This window comes from Rutilus rutilus, assembly GCF_951802725.1.
Source record: "Rutilus rutilus genome assembly, chromosome: 3".
NCBI lineage: Eukaryota > Metazoa > Chordata > Actinopteri > Cypriniformes > Leuciscidae > Rutilus > Rutilus rutilus.
The window spans coordinates 58134824-58157843 of record NC_140211.1 but is presented as its reverse complement, the minus strand read 5'-3'; the positions used below and the strand labels follow the sequence as shown (position 1 = coordinate 58157843).

The 23020-nt window shown below is 37.4% G+C and overlaps 1 protein-coding gene across 1 annotated transcript in view; it reads right to left on the bottom strand.

The window, feature by feature from the left end:
* Positions 1-22668, bottom strand: part of piezo1 (piezo type mechanosensitive ion channel component 1 (Er blood group)) — a 133066-nt gene extending 110398 nt beyond the window's left edge. The window contains exon 1 of the mRNA XM_084405406.1: positions 21980-22668. Coding sequence (XP_084261532.1) covers positions 21980-22043 — 64 coding nt within the window. The 5' untranslated portion in view covers positions 22044-22668. The remainder of the gene's footprint in view (positions 1-21979) is intronic.
* Between the last annotated feature and the right edge of the window lie 352 nt (positions 22669-23020).

Genomic DNA, 23020 nt, shown 5'->3' with positions numbered 1-23020 from the left:
CGTGAATAAACATCATTTTCATTGTTTATATCCCCAAAATAAGATTTTTTTCTTTCTTTTTTTATGAAATGATACTCTAAATAATTTTTTTTTAATAAAAGTGGAGGTGAATGTCTAAATGAGAAAGTCATTGAATGATTCATTCGATTCGTTCAATTGGCTGATTCAACTGAATTACACCAGTTTTGTGACTGTTGAGTGAACTCTTCTGCATCCTGTTATGCTCATTTGATAGTTTAGATTGTTCCAATGAATGTTTTTGTATTTATTGTAAGGCTAGACGCCTCTATGTTTGACAATTTGCAACAGTGCTCGCTCTGTCTGAACATTAGGGTTGCGTGTACTCTGTCGTCTTTGGCCTTCACACGAGCTCATCATGAGTTATCATGAAGTCAGACTAATCCTGGTTGATTTGGTTTCTGTTAGATATGTCCAGATGCTTTAAGCAATATCATTCTCAACTTTAACAATTTATTGTTACCATTTATATCAGTTCCTCTCTGTTTGGCCAAATTTTGTGAGCTCTTTCATTCAGGTTCTTTACCGTAAATGTGGTCTGTTCTGTTGGCTTAACCTTGATTTTGTGGGTGAACACACTGAGGGATTACATTTGCTCTCTTATTATTCCCATTCAGTTCAGTTATGTCAGTAGATTATACAACCCTCCAACACACCTGGGCTTTATCATAGACCACTGACCGTTCACGATAGTAAACGTGAATAAACATAATTTTCATTTTTTATATCCCCAAAATAAGAATTTTTTCTTTTTTTTTTAATGAAATGATACTCTAAATAAAAAATAAAAGTGTCAAATGTCTAAATGAGAAAGTCTAATGTCTAAATGAATGTCTAAATGAGAAAGTCATTGAATGATTCATTTGATTCGTTCAATTGGCTGATTCATTCAAATGACTCTCTTTATGAATGAGTCATTGAATCACTGGTTCACCCGATTGATTCGCTCAAACCGAGGAATCGTTCAGAAAAGAAGCACCGCTTGTGTTGTTCAGAGACGCACAATAGTTCTTCTCTGGCCTTGTAATATTTTCGTTGGCAAAATTGAGCCAAAACAGACAATATAAATAAAAAAAATAAAACACAATATTAACTTCTTATTTATTGAACAGTTGTATAAAATCATTATTACATTTGCACTCGTGCTATTCATGACAAAAACAGCACTTGTGTGATATTGTGCGCGTTACTTGTGTGATATTGCTTAACTATATCATATAATATGGTCCCTAAAAAAATAAATACAATAAATTAATAATAAATGAATACTAGGGCTGGACAGCGATTAATTGCGATTAATCACATCCAAAATAAAAGTTTGTGTTTACATATTATATGTGTGTGTACTGTGTATAATTATTTTGTGTGCGTATATGTATATATATAAATAAATGCACACACGCATGTTTTTTTTTTAAAGAAAATTTCATTTACATATAAAATATTTATAATATAAATTATGTATAAATATATATACAGTATATACATGCAAATATTTCTTATATATATATACATATGCATATGTGTGTATTTAAATATACACAAAATGATTATACACAGTACACACACATATAATATGTAAACACAAACTTTTATTTTGGATGCGATTAATCGCAGCACTAATAAATACTTGTCCCTCATTCTCCTCTGACTAGAGCAGCACTGGAGAAAATAATGACAACATTTTGCTAGAAAGACAACAAATCCTGTTCCCTTAATCTAAGCACACTTGTGTATGTTGTGTGTGAGCACGAGTCCTGTTAGACGCCGCCCAGACACGGCAACATATCTAAACCAGTCCTGCCATGTGGAGTTTGGAGATAACACACTCGCACCGTTACAGCAGAGGAAACATGTTCACTTCTGTCTCCTGAACCCATGCTGACCTGTCTCGCTCACTTTCTTCATGGTGTTCCTGTACGCCCGATCTGACACACTAGTGCAAACACTCAGGTCAGAGGTCAGCGTGGGGGGTGGAGGGGGTGGAGGGTGTAACATCAGCACAAACTCTATGGCTCATGCTGCACAATGAAGATATTTTCCATTGGATTCTCTAGAACAAAAGAAGAGTTTGATCCTCTCCGTCTCTTCCCTGCTCTGATGAAACGCCGCTAGCGAGAGGAAAAAGCACAGGGCTTGTTGATGCATGCGTGAGGAATTTTATAGAGAATTCTACACGCTTAGAGGCGCGCTGCGTTTCACCCGTATGTTTACACAGAACTGTCAAATGGTCTCGGTATATCTAAATGCAATTGAAATCATTTTAAAGTCCCCATGTAGTCAATAACTGTATCCCTTAAAACTAGAGATGCACCGATTACAATTTTCTAGGCCGATTCCGATTTCCGATTTTTCACTGAGTTTGACCTGCCGATACCGATTTTAGCCGATTCCGATTTAATTTTTTTCTAACCACTTTACAGCACACACAAATATTTATTTTCCATCTTTTCTTTAACCCTTTCACGCGTAAGTTTAAAATATTCTAACTGACACCCCCACCCCCCGAGTGAGTTTTTTCGCGAACGTTCCCTTTAATGTTTCCATGGCGACGCGTCACGCGATACACCGCAGCCACAATAAAACTGTATGACAGATGTGTGTCGCTTTTATTTCACTTTTCCTTTTTTATTCAAAATATTCACAAACTTGCTTACCATGTCATCAACTAGCCTATCTGATATTCCGATTCTCAAATACGTGTAAGTGAGTGGTCGTTTAAAAACCTTTAATCTTGATCTATAATGAGATGGGCGCCGCGCAATGTTGTCCTGTCAGTCGGATTTACAGCACGTGAATTAATAAATAGTTTCTCCGAAATAAATGCAAGAAAGTGGCCGGTGAACTGAGAAGAATAGAGTAAACTTTATAGTTACTTCCCCTATGTTTGTCTGATATGAATAACACACATGTCGGCAAATTATATTATATTTGAATAGATTGTTATTGCTGCTTCCACAGACATCAGTGTGTGTTTTACAAACTCCAAATGTATTGCTTATGTGTATTTAAATATCTGAAACCTAAAATAAACATTATGAGGTTGAAAACACTGCTTAGTTGTGCCATAACAGCGCTGAACGCGTCCGACTCTGGCTCAGCGCCAGGCAGCCAACGCGCGAAAGCACAGTTTGAATCTGGCAGTTATGCGACGTCACTGAACATCTAAATCTGGCACCGCACCGTACTCTCATGGGCACAGACATACAAATCTCATATATGAGACCGTACCGCTCAAAAGGTTAATCATGCGGCGCCCGAGTGCATTTGACCGGCATAAAATCGGCATATGTCAGACTGACCGGCCGGTCGCCGGTCATGGCCGATCACGTGAAAATCGGCCAATTCCGGTCACCAGCCGATCAATCGGTGCATCTCTACTTAAAACTCATCTTTGATCACGGAAATTACTTTTCCTTAAAAATAATAATAATGTAACTTGACACTTGCCTCATTTAGTATTCGCGGTTCTATGAATATGCAGATGAGCCCCGCCTCCATTCACTCGTTCAGCTCAGAGATCCACTGGTTGACGATCACACGTTGATCTGATTGGTTACAAGGTAGTTTGTGACGTCAGAAACACCAGCGATTTCAAAGCGTGTTTTTGAGACTGTCTTTGGTTCACTGCAGTTTTAAGGAGGAAATACTCAGCAATGGTGTCGACTTATGAACTTACACATGGTTTGTCTTAAAGCATATTAAAAACACCACATAGACACATAAACAACATTAAAAGCTGGAGTTTCACCACAGGGGGACTTTAAATGCTAAATGTATATATTTTCTTCTGTATTGGACAGACACACAGTAGAGAGAAGGGAATGTCACAAAAACTTTTTTCTGTTTGTCTGAGGATGATACAGCAAAATTGACTAAGTGGGTGATATGACCAACATCTTATTTCACAATACGAGTCATTTTATTTCACCACACACACACACACACAATATGGACAAAAGTACACTCCTCTTAATTCCTGAATTCAGGTGTTTCAGTCAGACCCGTTGCCTTAGGTGTTTAAAATCAGAAACCTAGCCGTGCATTTACAAACATTTGAGAAATAAATGGGTTGTTCTGAAGAGCTCAGTGAATTCAAGCATGGCACAGGTGATAGGACGCCACTAAGGCCCAATCCCAATTCTACCCCTTACCCCTTCACTTTCCCCTACCCCTCTGTTTTGCGCGTTCCCATGAAGGGGTAGGGTTAGGGGTAGGGGGAAGGGGTAGGGTTGTCTCGATTCTCTTTTGGTTGGAGGGGTAGGGGTAGGGGTAGGGGGAAGGGGAAGGGAAGATAGCCCTTGAAACGAAGATTTTTCGGGACCACACTTCAAACGAAGGGGTATGAGAAATGTACCTGCATACACCGGCTACAGAGGCAACATGGCTGCCAATAATCATTTTCTTTATGTCACATTCAATCTTGTGTTCATATTTACGGTCATGTTCTTCAAAGAAACGTTTGCAAAAAAAAAAAAAAAAAGCTGAAGTTCGCTAACGATAGTCCCGCAACATATTTTCATGTCTGATAACTGGTGAATGTAATTGCGGCAGGGAATTGGCTTATCTTTTACCGTACGTCTGCTATGAACGCATTGTTTTCTTGTGGTTATATGTGAACACGATATAAACGAACAGTGCTTACACAGTTTCGTGCTTTTTGCAACATGATCAACCAGTCTTGTATGTTCTTTATCAAACAGAGACACCTGAGGAAACCCGGAGGCTCATTCGTTTCCGCGCTGACAACGAGCAACGTTTCCTGAAGTCCAAAAATACTTAGGCGTCGAAGATATCGTCATCTCCGTTGTTTTCTGCGAACTTCAGAAGAAAAATGCAAAAAAATAGCTGTAACCCACACAAATTGAGATGACTACAGCTGACGACGGCATCTTGGAAGTTTGTGATAATCATTGACGCATCTCCTGTGACGTAGGCGCTAGCGACGACGTATAATGACGTGTAATGGTGTAATAGTGGTGTCCCATTTCTTAGGGGAATATTTTCAACCCTACGCCTTGCCACTCTGTTTCAAGGGGCAAGGGTAAGGGGTAGGCGAAGGGGTATAAAATAGAATTGGGATTGGGCCTAAATCAGTTCGTGAAATTACATCCCTGCTAGATATTCCACGGCCAACTGTAAGTTGTATTATTGGAAAGTAAAAGCGTTTAGGAACAGCAGCAACTCATCCAGTCAGCGAGTGAGTGAAAGTTGCTGATACCACACGGTTTCAAACAAACTTCCACTGGCATTAATATCAGCACAGAAACTGTGCGGCGGGAGCTTTGTGGAGTGGGTTTCCTCACATTAACATGTGCAATGCCAAGCATGGGAGTGTGTGTTGCACATCGCAGCTGGACTCTAGAGCAGTGGAAACCTGTTCTGATGAATCACACTTCTGTCTGGCAGTCTGATGGGCGAGTCTAGGTTTAGCGGATGCCAGGAGAACGTTACCCGTCTGACTGTAGAGTTTGGTGGAGGAGGGATGATGGTGTGGGGCTGTTTTTCAGGGGTTGGGCCCTTTACTTCCAGTGAAAGGGATAGTTCACCCAAAACTGAAAATTGTGTCACCATATACTCATGTTGTTCCAAGCCTGTATATGCAGGGTTCCCACATCTTGGTTAACTTCAAATTTAAGGACCTTTCAAGGACTTTCCAGGTCCAATACCCTAAAATTTAATGACTTAATGTGGGGACACATTTCAAGTGAGGGCAAGGTTACATCGGGTTACCTTGTAAGATACATTGTTACAGTTTTCATGTGTCAAACACAACTATGCAAAAAAAAAAAACTTGCATTTATCTTTGGCCATATGACAGAGATCTGATATTCTTATTTGTCGTTTATATGTTTTGCATAAAACTGAAGAATATTCGGTACATCCTATACTGTATTCTAAAATTATCTGATATTAACTTTTGCTTGAAACCATGAAACGTTGAGGAACCATCGTAGTAGTTTTGTGCGCACATGAACGTCATGGCAAAGTACCTCACGCGGGAAACACTTAACGTAATGCATAAATGCGTGTAACTAACGCAAATCAAGCAAGCTAGAATGAACAGGCCACAAAGTGTTGGAGAAATAACATTAGCGGACCAAATCTTTCAAAATCTTTCCAGGGCCTTGAATTTTTTTTTCAGATTCACAAACTTTCAAGGATTTCAAGGACCCGTGGGAACCCTGTGTATGAACCTCTTCTGTTGAACACAAAATAAGATATTTTTAAGAATGTTGGTAACCAAACAGTTGACGGGAGCCATTGACTTCCATAGTATTTTTGTATTCCTACTATGGAAGTCAATGGCTGTTTGATTATACCAACATTCTTCAAAATATCTTATTTTGTGCTCAACAAAAGAAAGAAACTCAAGGTTTGGTCCTAATACTTTTGTCCATAGTATGTGCACTTTTGGGAACAGAAACAAGAGACTCCATGTCCAGGGGAATAACTAATGGAATATTGTTAGATTCGCTGAAAATCGGGTGACCGGATCGCGATCAAAAGCCGACAAAGCTTACATTTATGGGCTCATGCACAACTCTCTCACTCGTCATGAATCCAAACGTTTTCATGTCTGCGATGTAACATTTAATTGCTAACCTATTATTTATTTTGTAAACGAAGCTTCACTCCTGTCATAATATTCATGTAAAACAGTGTTTTGGCGGACCGGCGCCGGTGATACTCAGCCTCCGCGGTGGTGCGCCTGTCAAGTTTACCGGCACAGCCCTAGCTAAAGCATAAACATACCATAATATGTTTGCAAATATTGAGTAAACATGCTTAATTCGTTTCTCTGAAAACACTTCTACAGCCAGTTATTTTACTTTGAAATATGCGTTTCCAGGCTGGAATGTTTGTTATTGTTTTGATCTGTGATCCTGCACGTTTGCCAGTTGTCATTGTCCATTGCGCTCGTTCCTGTTGTGTGTTTTTAAACTGGCGACCCGTGTGAGCGTCGAGTCTGAGGAGGCGGGAGAAACCACAATCTCCGATATTTTTAATTCGACTGCAGTACCTATTTTGACCACTAGTCGAGTCATTCTTACAGACTGCACCTTTAACACGATTTTCTTTTTTGAAGTGATTCCAATCATATTTCAAGCAACTCAAAACCCTCATGTTGAACAGTGCACATCTAAAGTGTCTCAGCTGAAGGAAATGATACATTATTTATCAACTTTTTATCGGGTCCATAATGAAATCATTATAAATGGCCAATACCGATATGGTGGCGATATATTGTGCATCCCTAGTATATACGTATATAGGGTTGTTACGATTAGGTTAACAATTCTTGATACCAATATCACAGATATCACCGAACGTAATATAAGCAAAATGTTCCCAAGCAAACAGTTGGTTAATAAAATACTTAATCTACTGTTAAACACTGTGTTAGCCTGTTTAGACACTCGTCAAAAGGCAAACTGGTGAGACCGTGACAGGTGCAGACCGGCCTCAGTAAAGCCCTCTCCTCTGGCACGGTCCACATTTATCCGTTTACCGGCCTGATGCTGCCCACAGCGGGAAGCTAAATTCCTCTTTAATGGCCACAACCCACAGACCGGATAATGTTTCAGGGCTACTTCAGCTAACGTAACATTCTCATTTTCCACTAGATATTTTCCTCTACATCTCATCAGCAATTTCGATTTGGGATTTGGGACCCAGGAATGGACTTTTGTCCACTGTAGTCGACATTATATTTTAGTGAATTTCTCTGACACCATACATGTCACATGACACAACCTGGGTGTCCTGTAAAGAGCAGATTCAGGGCTTTTCAGAGATACCGAATGTTTGGAGGTTTCACCATGAAAACAACTTCTCCTTGGTCTTTAAAAATGCCTGACATTAATTTAGTGATCAAATGCAGCACTCTTATGGAAATATGATCATATATTGTAATGATCATTTAAAATCGGACTACTTTTCAAATTGTATTTCATAAACCAACATCTCAGGCAAACATTATGGGGTTTCAAATCAAAAAATGACTTTCTGTTCCAGAACAGGGCATTGATTTCATACGCGTCCACTGTAGAGACATCAGGACTTAAATCATGTTTATCAGGCATTTTGGGAGACAGAACAAGTGAATATGGAAATAAGTTATACATCAATATTCCTATGAAATATTAGATATTATTATTAAAATTTTGCTAATTATTACTCCAATTATTACACTTCTTTTTTCATTAAATGTTGCTCCAAGAACACATTAATGTGCACATTAGGTACAGTGTATAGATGCATTACATTGAATGGGAATATTAATTTATGGCCATTTTACCCACATATTGCATAAAGTAAAATGGTGTATCAATTAATTCCGTTATATCTTTCATAACATAGTTGAGAATCATCTTTATACAAATTTTGGTTAAAAAAAAAATCCTGAAACCCCAAAATGTATTGGCGATTGAAAAAAAAAAAAAAAAATCAGGACATAGAATGACGTATGAATAAAATATAAATTTTTTAAAAATGTTTTTTTTTACCATTTGTTTCTTATGCTCTAAACAATGTGATGACATGAAAATAATAATAATAAAAAAAATAACATAAAATCTGAGTCTCAGGATTCTTCAAAAAGCTTCTTTCGTGTTCAGCAGAAGAAAGAAATTCATACAGGTTTGGAAACAACTTGATGACAGAATATTCATATTTGGGTGGAATATTCCATTAACCTCTGGATTTTTTTGTGTCTGGCAGCAAAATGATGGTGTCTCCATTCAGTACATTCATTGAAATACATATAATATTCTATCATATTACAGGATTCATGTGAATGAAACACCTCTAAGTTTCATGATGGAATAAGCAGCGATTATGTTTATCATGATGAAATCTGGAGTGAGAACACATTATTACATAAATGAAACTCTGGCACGATCACATACACTCTCCGGCCATTTTCAGACTCCTGTGGATGTTTGGTCTGTGCTGGTTTCTCATCATCCTATATTAAACTTTTACAAAGCAGAGCAGACCGACTGTTTTCACTTCCAAAAACAGCGCAAGTACCTTTTAAAGTCTCCGTTAGACTGAGAAACGCCGCCACAAGCTCTCAGACGTTAATTACAGGCAACGCACAAGCTTGGGCTAGCCTATATTTTCATGCAGAAATTGGCTGAGAGGGGAAAAAAGAGATGTAAAAAAATGTCATGACGTATAATTGAATTTATGAGAATAAAATATTAAAAAAGAAGAAAGATTCGTATTCTTGACTTGTGTGGGCCTCAGAAATGAAAGTTGGGAGTGACGATAAATTCAAACAAGCGCTCGAGTCAAAAACATATTGATTCATATAATAATTATTCACACATTTTCCAACCAATGCAAGTTGAAGAAAATCTGCATATATGTAATCTCATTTTATACAAGTCAAGTAACAAAATATGTTAATTCTGAAGGCTTAAATATGATTAGGTTACCCTACTAGTGACCTAGTAAAGTGGGTTTGGTCCCAATGGCATGGAAGACTTGGTTGTTTAAGCAAATGTGTTTTTATCTCTCGTTTGCTTTTGTTAACACTAATCGGGTATGTTTAGGGTTTAGGTGGTGTGTTATTCTCCAACCCTGACCCTTATTCTCATGCGAGTGTTTCTGGGCGTTTCTCCCTCATTTCTGCTTCAAGATCTTGATGAAATTGTGGCATTCCTTTTGTTGTTTAGAATCCAGTATTCCTGTAATTCTTTTGTCTTTTATGAGTTTAACGAAAGAATTCCAACAATAAATACCGCTTTGGCGCTTGTAAATGTGACGTGACGAATCGCTAGCGGCACGTGACCCGATCATCTCTGCTAGCTAATAGTAGATAAACACGAACACTGTTGAAAGATACAGTACAACTTACCGAAATGTATATTCCTCATACATGATATCGATCAATCAGTGTTTTTCATCCACGGAAAGAGGTCAGTAAAACAGCTGGAGAACAATTAGCCAATGTCACACAACATTTACCTCAGGAAAGCCATTTAATGACCATAATATGGGCTATAGCACATTAGTTGGCTAGAAAAATAGAGCTATAGAGAGTATTTAGCTAAATATATGTACTATATTACATATTTATTATATTTTTACTTGCCATATTTTACTAAAGTTGTTATTATAATAAAAAAACGCATTATATTTAATTTGAGTTAGTCTATTTTTAACCTTAAATAATACTGCCAGCTGATAGGGTTCAGCAATAGGTGAGTTTTTGTTTTTTTTTCTTGAGAAAAATGAATGCCTATTTTGTGTGCCTAATATTTATCCAAATGAGTCAATATTAAATCAAATCACAAGAAATTAATTTAATTGAAATCGTGAAATTTGTGTCACGCAATAATAATAAACCGTAGCTTAGTTGGCTAGATTCATATAAAACTGAACATGACCTGTCTCTTTGAAACTGTCACGAAACATGCAAGACACAACGTAATATCACTTTTCAAATGAACCTGGGTTGTGTATTTCATTCCCAGCACAACAAGACACACCCGATTCAGGTCAGTGAACCCGTACCCTTAGATAACCCTTAGATAAGTGCTGAGAAATACCATTCTAATGGAGAAATGAGAAATATTTAGGCCAAACACTTGCATGAACGCCTCAAGAGAAATGTCTTCATAACACATTATTATGCAAGTTAAATACCACAATGTCTGGTTGGGATTTGTAGCACACTAGAATGATTTCTGAAGGATCATGTGACACTGAAGACTGGAGTAATGCGAGTGTGTTGCTGTGTGGCACGTCCTGTACACAGGTGAAGGAAACACAAGCAATCATGTGTACTCAGTCCAGGAGGTCTACACACACTATTCATTTGCATCTCATGCAGAAATTATTTCACACACACACACACACACACGTAACAATGGGCCTTAAACAAAGTGACCTTTCAATTATTAGTGGAATCCCTGAGCCGCGGCTCTCTCAGCGTGACACGCATCCTGTTATGATGGAAAACGGTCACTTTTCCAATGGTCGGGTGGAAACGGCAATGGCGCTCTGAGTCGCGTCCTCGTCTGGGATGATGAAACAAACAGCCCGGTCAGGGGCGATCTGTCCGTTCCTACGGGTTATAGTTTATAATTATGGTTATTGATAGTGGTCGACCGATATTGGTTTTTTGATGGCCGATGCCGATGCTGATATCTTAGAGAGCAGGGTGGCCGATGGCCGATATTTTTATATATATTTATTTTAATCAATAATTTCTTATTTTAATAATAAATTATAAAACAATTTTTTTAAATAAACATGCTTTTATACTTTAGATGGCAACTTCTTACATTTGCAATCCTATTACAGTATTTTTCACAAAGTAATTGTTTAGAAATATATGAATATGTGAATAAAAAGAAGGTAAACACTGTAACGGCACTCGGTAATCTGGTCATTTCGTGCTGGTAATAATTTTTTCAAATAAAGACAAGATAACGCTAATTTTACATACAGCACAGTGAAAACTATATGAATATGACACAGTTGGCAACCGGATATATCACAGATATGAATATGACACAGTGGGGAACTGGTTATATATCAGCATATTTTAAAATAAGGGATTTAAAGTGTTTCGCTCGCGTCTCCTGAAGATGATCTTCTGTTCGCACTCACTCTCTTCGCACGGACCGACCGTCACTCGCAGACAGTAATGCACACTTCACAAGATATCACAGCTGGATTCCATTAAATCTGCAAGGTTTGTGAAATTAAATGTTCATTAGATATTCAGAGATTTGTTTAAATGACGCAGATGCGCATTTGCAGAATGTTGACGGCAAATGAGAGAGTATTTTAGCCTGATTGTTTGCCTTTTCTGTTACAAATAATATAAAAGCAAACGCTTTACTTCACTTACTTCGCAGACCATTTACTTTCTTTGTTTACCAGTTCTGTCTAACAAAGTATTAGATATGACTGACTGAGATCGTAAATGAATGAAGACGGGGAATGTGAGTGAGCGCTGTGTGATCTGAGGAGCTGCCGTTCTCTTCTGGCGCTGGTGTTCTCAGCGCCGCCCGTCAAAATAAAAGTCCGGAGCGCCGTCAAAATAAAAGTCCCGCTTCCAACACATCGGCCAATCAGAAAAACGTATCCCCGATGCCGATATTTCAAAAATGCCAAATATCGGCCGATATATCGGTCGACCAATAGTTATTGATATCAGGAATTAGATTTCTACTAGTAACAATGCTCATTCTAGATATCAAGAATTGAATTTCAACTAGTAAAAACTATAATTCTTGATATCTGTAATTGTATTTTCACTAGTGAAACGTCACCATAGGCTGCCATTCAAAATCCACTGTTGATATCAAGAACTGATTTCTTACTAGTTGAAATTCCAATTTGACATATTAGAAATACAATTCTTACTAGTAAAAACCTTTATTTTTGTCACTAGTTGAAATGTCTATTCTTGATATCAAAAATTTAATTGCTACTAGTAACAATGTTCATTTTTGATATCAATAATTCCATTTTCACTAGTGATAATGTTCATTTCTGATATCATGAATGTGATTGTTACTAGTAAGAAAGCTATTTTAGATATCTGAAATTATACCGATCAAAAATTAACATTTTTACTAGTAACAATGTAATTCTTGATATCAAACATTATATTTCTACTGTGTATGTGTATTCGGAATTCCAACTAGTAAGAAATCAGTTCTTGATATCAACAATTGATTTTGAATGGCAGCCTATGGTGACGTTTCACTAGTGAAAATACAATTACAGATATCAAGAATTATAGTTTTTACTGGTTTAAATTCAATTCTTGATATCTAGAATGAGCATTTTAATTAGTGAAAATGTAATTTCTAATATAAAAAATTGCCATTGTTACTAGTAGAAATCTAATTCCTGATATCAGTAACTATAATTTGACCTAGTGAAAATTGAATTGTTGATATCAAGAATTCATATCCTGGAAATTAATAAAAGTTAAACCGGCTTGCCATAGATGGGTCGTTCAGGAGGGGAAACAGCAGATCATCTACGAATAATCAAGTCATTTCAGACTGATTTAAGATATGATCCCGGGACCCCCTTCAGCTTATTCAACCCCAAATGAGGTGTTGATCAGTGGCCATTTACAGAATATGCCCAAACAAGTGAAAAGCAATTAAAATATGTTAATAGTGATTGTATTTGTGATTTTTCAGCCATTTTGACTAAAATAATAATTTTTAAAAAGTATTTAATTACTTATTTTTGCAGTGCTCGGCCCCTTCATTTCTGCTTGCAGCTATATTTATTATTATTATAATAATACTTATTATTATTATTGCTCTAATATTATTATTATTATCTATTGCTCAGAATGACTTTAGCAAGACTAGATTAGCTAGACCAACCTGAAAAATATGTTTTATTTAATCCATTCTAGATTGCTGTGAATGGACTTTGACTTTGGTTTGACTAATCAAGGACAAACATGGAAAAATGATATTATCTTAGAAGTTAGAAATGCAAAATACAAAAGTGGTCAATTAACTCTGACCCTTTCAGGAATATATTAATGTGGCCAGAACAGACTAATGCACTAATCAACAGAAAACAAAGCAAATCATTAGCATATTAAACTCCTGCTATTTACCTCCGCTAATTGGCAACAATAAACACATGCTTAATCTTTGCCAGATGGAAACTTCAGAAGGGACTAAGAATGAGTCAATAATGATTTAATCACTGTTTGAATTCTTGATAAACACTTCTGGACCACATAAACTTACTAACTCATTAATCAGCCAGTTGATTACATCAGCAATACCACATTAATGGAATATAAAGTGCTGAATGAGGCTCACAAAACAATGTCAGGATGATATTTCTCTACAAAAACTGAAAAAAGGTTTAAATTAAATTGTATTACAAATATATATGAATTCACTACATGAATATAATACTGTAAAACACAGCGTTATTATTAAATAAAGTGCATAATATACCTAATGTGAAGTTCAATTCATGTCTTGTGTTTTCTTTTTTTTAATGATAATAAGAATTTGGCAGAAAATGCAAACTATTCTTAAGGATCCGAAATATATAATTCATTTTCTTTATGCTTTTTTTGTTTATTTCATGAGATTTTTCACATGAAGACTAAATCACACCTATTACAGTACATCCGATCAGATCATTATCAGATCAGTTCCTCTAGGCAACAGTACATGCAAAACACACAAACACAACATGTTATGACAAGAATATCTATTATGCAAAGTCACATTGCACAATCACTTCAAGGTATTTCCCTGGGTATACAATGTAAGAGCGTTTTCTCTGGTCACAGGCAGCACTTTAATTGGAGAATAGGGAACTGTTTAATGCCTTTCCCTGAAGCTATATGAATATTCTATCAATTGTTAAAGAGGATGAACCACAAATCTGCAGAGCTCTGTAATTTAGAAAGTTTGCCAGCGTAGATGCACTGAGAGTGATGAGCAGCACTTACATGTTTGATGCGTCTATGGTTTTAGTATTGTTTTTTGGGGGGGGGCGTGAGCTAAATTAGCGCTCTTATTAAGTGTAACCCCTCTGGTTCCTATTGTGCCTCTTAAGGCCAGAGAATGAGGTTTACTCGCAAAGCTCTTACTAGCTGACCTCCGTTACATAAGCGTATCACAGAGAACAAGAAAACATATCGGCAACCGTATCGGTATCGGCCGATATATGTTCAATTTTAATGTTAACCATGGTTATCGATAAAAAATTTGGCCGATATATTAAAGCTGATAAATAGTGGATTATTTCCTTCAGCTGAGACGCTTCAGATGTGCACTGTTCAACCTAATGGGTTTGAGTTGCTTGAAATATGATTAGATCACTTCAAAAAAGGAAAATACAGTAAAAGTGCAACATGTGCAGCGCAAGTCATATCGGCTACATAAAGTTATCATGAGAAGATTATAATTGTGTGCTTTGAGACATTGATTTTGATGGTGAGACTTTTGCTTATATAATCAGGCTCTCAAAAATTCTATAAAAATTTCGGATTTACATTTATCGGCCAATATATCGGTTATCGGCTTTCAAATAAAGAATTATCGGTATCGGTGCATCCCTAGCCGGCGTTTCCATTACTCTACAAATTGCGCAAATTGAAATTGCGAATTGAAAATACGCCCAATGGAAACACGTCAATTTCGCAAAAACTCCCATTTATCGCAAAAAAGTTTTCACGCTCGCATGAGGAGGTTTTTCAGGCAATTCGTAAAAGAAATATTTCGCAAAACTGCAATGGAAACAGTTTTTGCGCATTTCCAGTCACCTGACGTAGATGAGGCGGTGTGTTTGGACAGAATACGAGACAGAGTTCTTTATTAAACTCATATAAGACAAAATAATTACAGGAATAATGGATTCTAAACCTCAAATAAATGCCACAATCAAGACCTCGAAGCAGAAATGAGGGAGAAACACCCAGAAACACCTCATATGTGCCGCTCACAAGTATAATAAGGGTCGTTCCTTACCATTAATGCTTGGAAAACACACACATCTCCTTCCATTAATAATAATGGCCAGTGCAGTGGCTGGGATTAGTACACAAACCTCATGGTTTTAAGGTCTTTTCACACTGGACGCGATTTTGACGCACAAATAATTTACTCGATGGTTTTATTTTGTGATCAGCTGTGTGTGTAACGAGTGCTTCCACACCGAACGCGAACGTGCTGCGGCGGAAAAACGACTTCGCTTCGATGTCGATTTTTTCTTTTTCTTTTGCGGCGACAGAAAAGGCTTCAGCCAATCACAAACTACAAGGACAACGATTTGAAAGACAATGTGTGGCGTAGCATTGCCAACCAACTCGGTTATCACGACTGTGAGTGTGTTGTGTGATAGTTTTAGTCGTTGTGTAGTCCTGTGCTGTGTAGGCTAGCAGGCTAAACTACATTTGGGATAGAAAGCTAACACTATTATCGTCAAAGATAGAGACAGAGACCGTGTTTACTTTGAACATGTAACAAAATGTAGTGAGACTATTTAGGGGTGCTTATACATTCTGTGTGTGAGATCTACAGTTTCTAGTCGAATGATTTTAACTTGTTACTTCGTGTGTTTCATGTAATGTGTACTGACATTACAAAACGCACTGTGTTTAGTTGAAGATGCAAAAAAAACTGTGGAAAACCCTCAGGGAACCCTGTGTGAGGAAGAGGAGAGAGGAAAGGGAAACTAAGAGTGGACATTAGCATACTCCCCTTCAGACGCTCTGTTCTGTAAGAGTGGGTGCACCCTAAACCTTCTTTTCTGTCTTTTAGAGAAAATGAAAAGCTCGTCTTCACTGGATGAAGATGATGATGATGATGATGATGATGATGAAGTGTCCATGTTTTCTCAGCTGTCGGCGCGAAAGTTTTGTAATGTTGAAGCTCCGAACGTCACAGACGTCGCAAATTCGCGTCGCGGCTGATGTGAAAGGTTTTGACGCGAACTATTCGCACATGAACTATTCGCTTTTTCGTTTCGCTTTTTCGTTACGCATCCGGTGTGAAAGGGCCTTTAGTCGCATAACATCGGTTAATGGAAACGGTGTCATTTCGCAATCGTTTTTTGTCGACATTTAGAAAAAATTTAATATATATATATATAAAAAAAAAAAAGCTACAATTTTGAGCAAATCTGTAATGGAAACGCGCCTCCTATTTATATGTTAATTTTATTTATGGACTGGGTATGTGTGGTCTACTCTTTTTACATTTACAACTGAAAGCCACAATTGACACCTACTATTGCTCTGTACAACCAGAGTCAGTCAGAATAAGATGAATGTACACCAGGGGTGCCCAACCCTGCTCCTGCCGATCGACTGTCCTGCACAGTTCATCTCCAACCCTAATCAAACACACCTGAAGCCACCAATTAACGTCTTCAGGATCGCTTGAAAACTAAAGGCAGGTGTGTTTGATTAGGGTTGGAGATGAACTGTGCAGGACAGTGGATCGGCAGGAGCAGGGTTGGGCAACCCCTGATGTACACAAATTGCCAGTGGATTTTCTTTAAAGCCAAAGCTTTCAGAGTTCAGATCAATTAAAAGAAAGAATCATGCAGGATGTGTATTAGTATTCTTGATATAAACTGTGAATTTTGCCTACAATTTAGGCTAGATTGCAAGCATTCTGTGCACTGTTAATGAAGAAAAGTGATTAAGCTTGCCAGAAAATATTACTCATTTAGATGATTTATGAGTACTTTTCCCTTGAGTGGGTATTCCCGTAAAATACACAGTATCAATTACACCTAATGTGCATCTTTTGCTCATTCATTTGTTGCAGAAGCGCTAAAAAGCTTCCTGTGTTCCTGTCAACGCGTTCATCTCATTCAGACCAAAATAACTTCACAACATAATTCTGAGTAGGAACTTTCCTGGAGAACTTCGAAAGCATTTGTTGTAAAGCGGAACAGAGGAACACACTCTTTATGGCCCCAAAATGCAAATGGGATCTGCAGATTTGGGGGTGTACAATGCAAAGCAGTGTGGTTGTCTATGACCGCTTTCTATACACAGTGATTAAAGTCATCATATGAAAGATTACAGTTCTTTATGTATCTAAAGCATAAGCTTCCCAATTCCCAATTCAGGCTTCGTCCTTCGAAGGCCGTCACAGCGGCACAACACAAGGGTTCGTACAGAGACTCTGTCAAATGAAATTACGAGACTTTTCAAGTACTACTTTTTTGGTTTTCAAGGACTACAGTCAGAGATGTCACTCATTAAACAATATCCTTATTATCTAAAAAAAAAAAAAAAGGTAAGTAAAACAAAATAAACCAATAAAACAAAATGGTACAAATAAAGTGTGGCAGATGCAATGACTGGTCACTTTAACCATTGAAAGGATACGACGACAAAGATATCGCTTTCCTTATTCAAACTGATTATGAATATATGATTGAGCTGAAGAATGAATATCATATACTTGGATATTTATGAGCAATATCACACTCATAGCCATGAGAAATGCCTCTATATCAGACGGACTGCAGCATTAATTGTGTGTGAAAAGATTGTTTTATCAATAAAAATAAAAATAAATTTCCCATAATGGTCTTTCAATAATTCAAGCACTTTTCAAAGTAACTTCTTCATAAAAATGGATGTTTTCAAGGGTTTTCCAAGACTTCAATTTCAAAAAGTCAAAATCAAGAACTTAAAGCACCTTGTACGAACCCTGTCGGAGAGAACGATCACTAGCCGCGTTTACATTACCCTTCAAATTGCACAAATTGAAATTGAAAATTGAAAATACGTCCAATGGAAACACGTCAAATGCGCAAAAACTCCCATATATCGCAAAAAAGTTTGTAATTGTGTGTAAAAAAGATAGTTTTTTTGTCCATGTCGCGCATTCTCTAATAATTTCCCCTTTCCTAAAGTCCACCTGGACTAAAACCGCTCTATATGAACAAGGATTTGAATTGTGGCGTTCAGATGTGGCTGCGCAACTGCAGCGATCCCTTGGGAATAGTGGGAACAAAAGGTCCTAAGTGAGCCATCTTTGGGTGATGCAGAGTTTCCAGCCTCAGGCAAACTTCAGGCACGCCAGTTTCATTGAGGCTTGTAGTGTGACAGCATGCGGTGGTCTCTCGAGCTGCTAACACACCCAAGGTCGTGTGGTTGCCCTACTTTTTGCAGTCTAAGAAAATGCAAAGAAAATCCATCCCAGCATGCAATAGCTGTCATTTCACCGTCTCGGTTAACTATAGACCCGATGTAGTCTGGCTATGAGTAACACACTTCTAGACAAAATGAACTTAAATTTGGTTACATAACCAAAATTGCCAAAATACCTTGCGAGATGTGTGATATTACATCATGTTAGCAAAGTCAACAGAGATTACAAGGTGTTTGGTTTCATTTCTTTGACAGTTTCTATGCTTTTTGTAGCACACTTATAGTCAAAACTGATTCATTGTAGTGTTGATATCCCATCACGTTACCAATGTCAGTAATATCTACAAGATTTCATGACATGGTCGATCTGAAGCCACGATTTAGCTAATAAAATGGTTATTAGACGTCTTTTAAATGCTGGGATCCTAGCTGGTTCTTACTAGGGGTGAAATAAAAGATGATTGTTTACATGCAGTTGAGACCAGTTTCCTCAACAAATCTGGCTGACCGCATGCGTGTGTCTGAGGAGAACCCGAGAGGTTTGCTACATAAGAAACCACATGTTCAAACCATATATCCTGTCAGCAAACTAGGCCTTTACCTGCCTTTAACACGTTCAGTTTATGAAACACCAGGAATTCAGCCTATAACATTCAACAGGTTTGTTGCTTTTACAGTCAAGGGAGAAATGTTAAATATAGAAACCAAATCTGGCGGAGGCTTTTCACACCATACGCTCAATCCTGTGCTGTAATGTTAATGGTCAGGGTTTCACACTGTTAACTCTGGCTTATGAAGCCCTGCAGTGCTAACAACAACATATGCTACTATTAAAGGTGAACTAATGTGGCAAATTATTTAGCAAGACATCCAATTCTAACATAAACAATGCTTGCCTAATTAAATATCCATGCACATGCCGTTTAGTAGAGATGCACCGATATGAACATTTTGGCCGATACCAATAACCGATACTTCTTTATATTTGAAAGCCGATAATCGATATATTGGCCGATAAATCTAAATCCAATTTTTTTGATAATTTTTGAGAGCCTGATTACAAAAGCAAAAGTCTCACCATTAAAATCCATGTTTCAAGCACACAATTATTATGTTCTCATGATAACCGATATGATTTGCGCTGCATATGTTGCACTTTTACTGTATTTTCCTTTTTTGTAAGTGATTCCAATCATATTTCAAGCAACTCAAAACCATCATGTTGAACAGTGAAGTGTCTCAGAAGAAGGAAACAATCCATTATTTATCAGCTTTAATACATCGGCCAAATTTTCTTATCGGCCCGATAACGATAACATTAAAAATGAACATTTATCGGCCGATACCGATATTATGGTGGCCGATATATCGTGCATTGCTACCGTTTAGTTTTAGCATCCCAGTAAAATAATCATTCACAACCCATTTTTCTTCCTTTAGTTGCTTTTCCAAAAGTAAAACTGAAGAGTGGGATTTGATTTATCCATTGGGAATTGATCAGGGTTTGCCAAAAACATTGAGAGCCTAAAAAACTGGAATACACTTCAAGACTTTCGTCCTGATTTAATGCAAGATGCTAAAAGTCAGAACCAGTTTGCAGATTTTTGGGCCGTTGGGCCAAAAAAAAAAAAAAAAAGCACAAACACTGATTTTTTTTTAGCTTCAGAATATGATCCATCCAGTCAGAGGAGATCAAACATGTATGATATTTTCAGCCGATTTCATAACACACATAGTGGAGCCAATGTTCAGATTCACACGAGCGAATTCAGATATAAGGCCGACATGAAACCAATGGACAAGACCCATAACTCAAGTCCACATTGTTCCCCACAATGAGTCAGTAAAACTGGTTACATGCCATTTAATGTTATGAACGTTGTAAATCAGGAACTGAGAATGTTAACCAAAGGTTTTACACATGCCCAGTGTGAAGCGGCGGGATTAATTAGCAACCCAGTAAGAACTATGACCCTAGGTTAGCAATTTCAAGCGTGGAAAAGCTCATAATTGAACTTCTCGGTGGGAGCTGACGGTTAAAAACAACACAAGCATGAAAGTATTTGAGCTCTGCAAATGATGCAGAGAAAGAACTGTGAGAGAAAACAGGTTTGAGAAGAAGGAAAACAGCTGTGAGCTGCAGGAATGCATGATCATCCTGAAATAAAGCTTAGTTTAAGTGTAGGCCCGGAGGAAATGTGCCGTTCGGGCGTGTCTGCTAAACAAACACCTGAGGGAAGGTGAGGGAATCCTTCAAGCAATGAAGTGAAACTCCTGTGATTCCAGAGTTCATATACACACAAAAACTGATGCACCACTTATTTCCATCAAAGATGTGCATCAATGTTTTGGTCAAGAGCTCGTATTGCCAATGCAAGAGTCCAGCACTCTCCTCCAGAACATCCCAAAGACTCTCAATGAGTTTAAGGAGCCGATTCATGTGTGGAAATGACTCACAACCATTCTTACTAAATCTGAGCCTGATGAGTCTTGACATTGTCATCCTGGAATATGGCCATGATGTTCTTCATACATGGATGTTTAAGAAATGAAAAGCTACAAATTAGGTTTAGAAGAACATGCTGCCAAACATATAGAAACATAATAATCACTGCAATAATAATCCAATCATAAACTCTTAAGCATTTGCCTATTTAAATGCAAACTGCGACTTTTTTTAATGGACAGTATCCATGCATGTGTATGTGTATATATGTTTTTACATTAACTCATCAAAATAAGTTAGGCAATTTTCTTTTTTTTTATAAGTTATACAAGATTTAACTTTTTTTTAAGTCTGTTTAATGTAATTTAATTTAAAATGACTTACACATCCAAGTTGACTACTTAAAAATGTAAGGCAGCAACTTTTTACAGTGTGTACACACACACACAGACTATACAAACCTTCATGTTAGATTTGATTAATCACGATTAATCAATTTGACAGCACTTATATGTATACAGACTACAGTATACACATTTTATTTTATTTTTAACATAAAAATATGATTTAATATATGTTTAAGTGTTTTCAAAGTGTAAGGAAAGGTTCAAAAGTGTCATGGATACACCACGTGATATCTCAGGAGCCACTGAATCATGTCGTTTGCTTGTTTACAGTTTTAAAAGTATAAGAAACCAACATGGAAACGCATGTTTAAGGAACTTGGCACTGGAGTTTTAAAACAGATTCCTACTTTTCCCTCTTGTTTGTTGACGCTCGATACTTACAGCAATAGTTGGAAAGCAAATGTCATTAGGTGTATAATAAAAACAAGACTTGTTTGACTGTGTATATCCATGTTTATGTCTTACCTGCCAGTAGAAAGATGGGCAGCAAACAGCAGTAGATCAATCCACACAACACCTGAAGCTCCATGAGAAACACTTCCACTCACATTCCTCCCAATACACAAATCCACATCTCCCAGAAGCGTGGAAAACAAAACTACATGGCGAAAATAAAGCCTCTCGATATTCTACACCAATTTAATAACATTAAAACGTCGCGTCTGATCGATTAAACGGCTAGAACTGGAGACCATCGGACATATTAAAACATCACTAACTCCCAACGTTGACTGTAAAGCGTTCCTAAACACTCAAATGAACGAATAATGTGTAGCCTAAACACGACTGTTTTTCGATAGAAATATCTTTATAAGAGTCGATTATTCACTGTACATCTTCATGGAAAATGTGGTTCACCGCCTCGGCGTTTGTTAAACTTTCTTCAGTCTTTCTTCCGTTCTGAAAAGAATCAGCTCCGACTTCACCAGAATAAGTCCACAAACTTGTAATACAGTGTCATGAAACTCATAAAGGAGAGTTTAGTTTAGTCCGAGATGCGTCCCAACAGTTAGTCGAGAGAAACTCCCACTCTGACGATATAGATATAACTTGTGCCAGACGAGTCACGTCACTTTCAGCTGAGAAACCCGACGCGCGCGCGCTCCCTGAGGGGCCAAGTCGTGTGTGACTCGCAGAACTACGGCTTTTCAACTGACAAAAGCTGAGGAAAACCAGTTAGACACACTTTTATACAGTGTTATTTCATACCTTTGGTTCTTTTTTTACAAGGTCTGTCTTCAATGTTTGGGTCAAATGTGGACAAAACTAACCGTTGGTTTAACATTTTCAACCGTTAATTTAAAATTTTAAATTAAACTTTTAAACCCAACGGTTTGATTTTGATTTTGGAGCCAAACATGAGGTGAAACATCCCAGTTTATTTGTGTTTTTTTTTTTTTTTTTTTTTTTTTTTTTTGTACAGACAAGCCAAGAGTTATGACAATTACATAAACTGTTTATTATTTATGCTATAGTGTTCATACACGCCATACATACTTAGCCTTT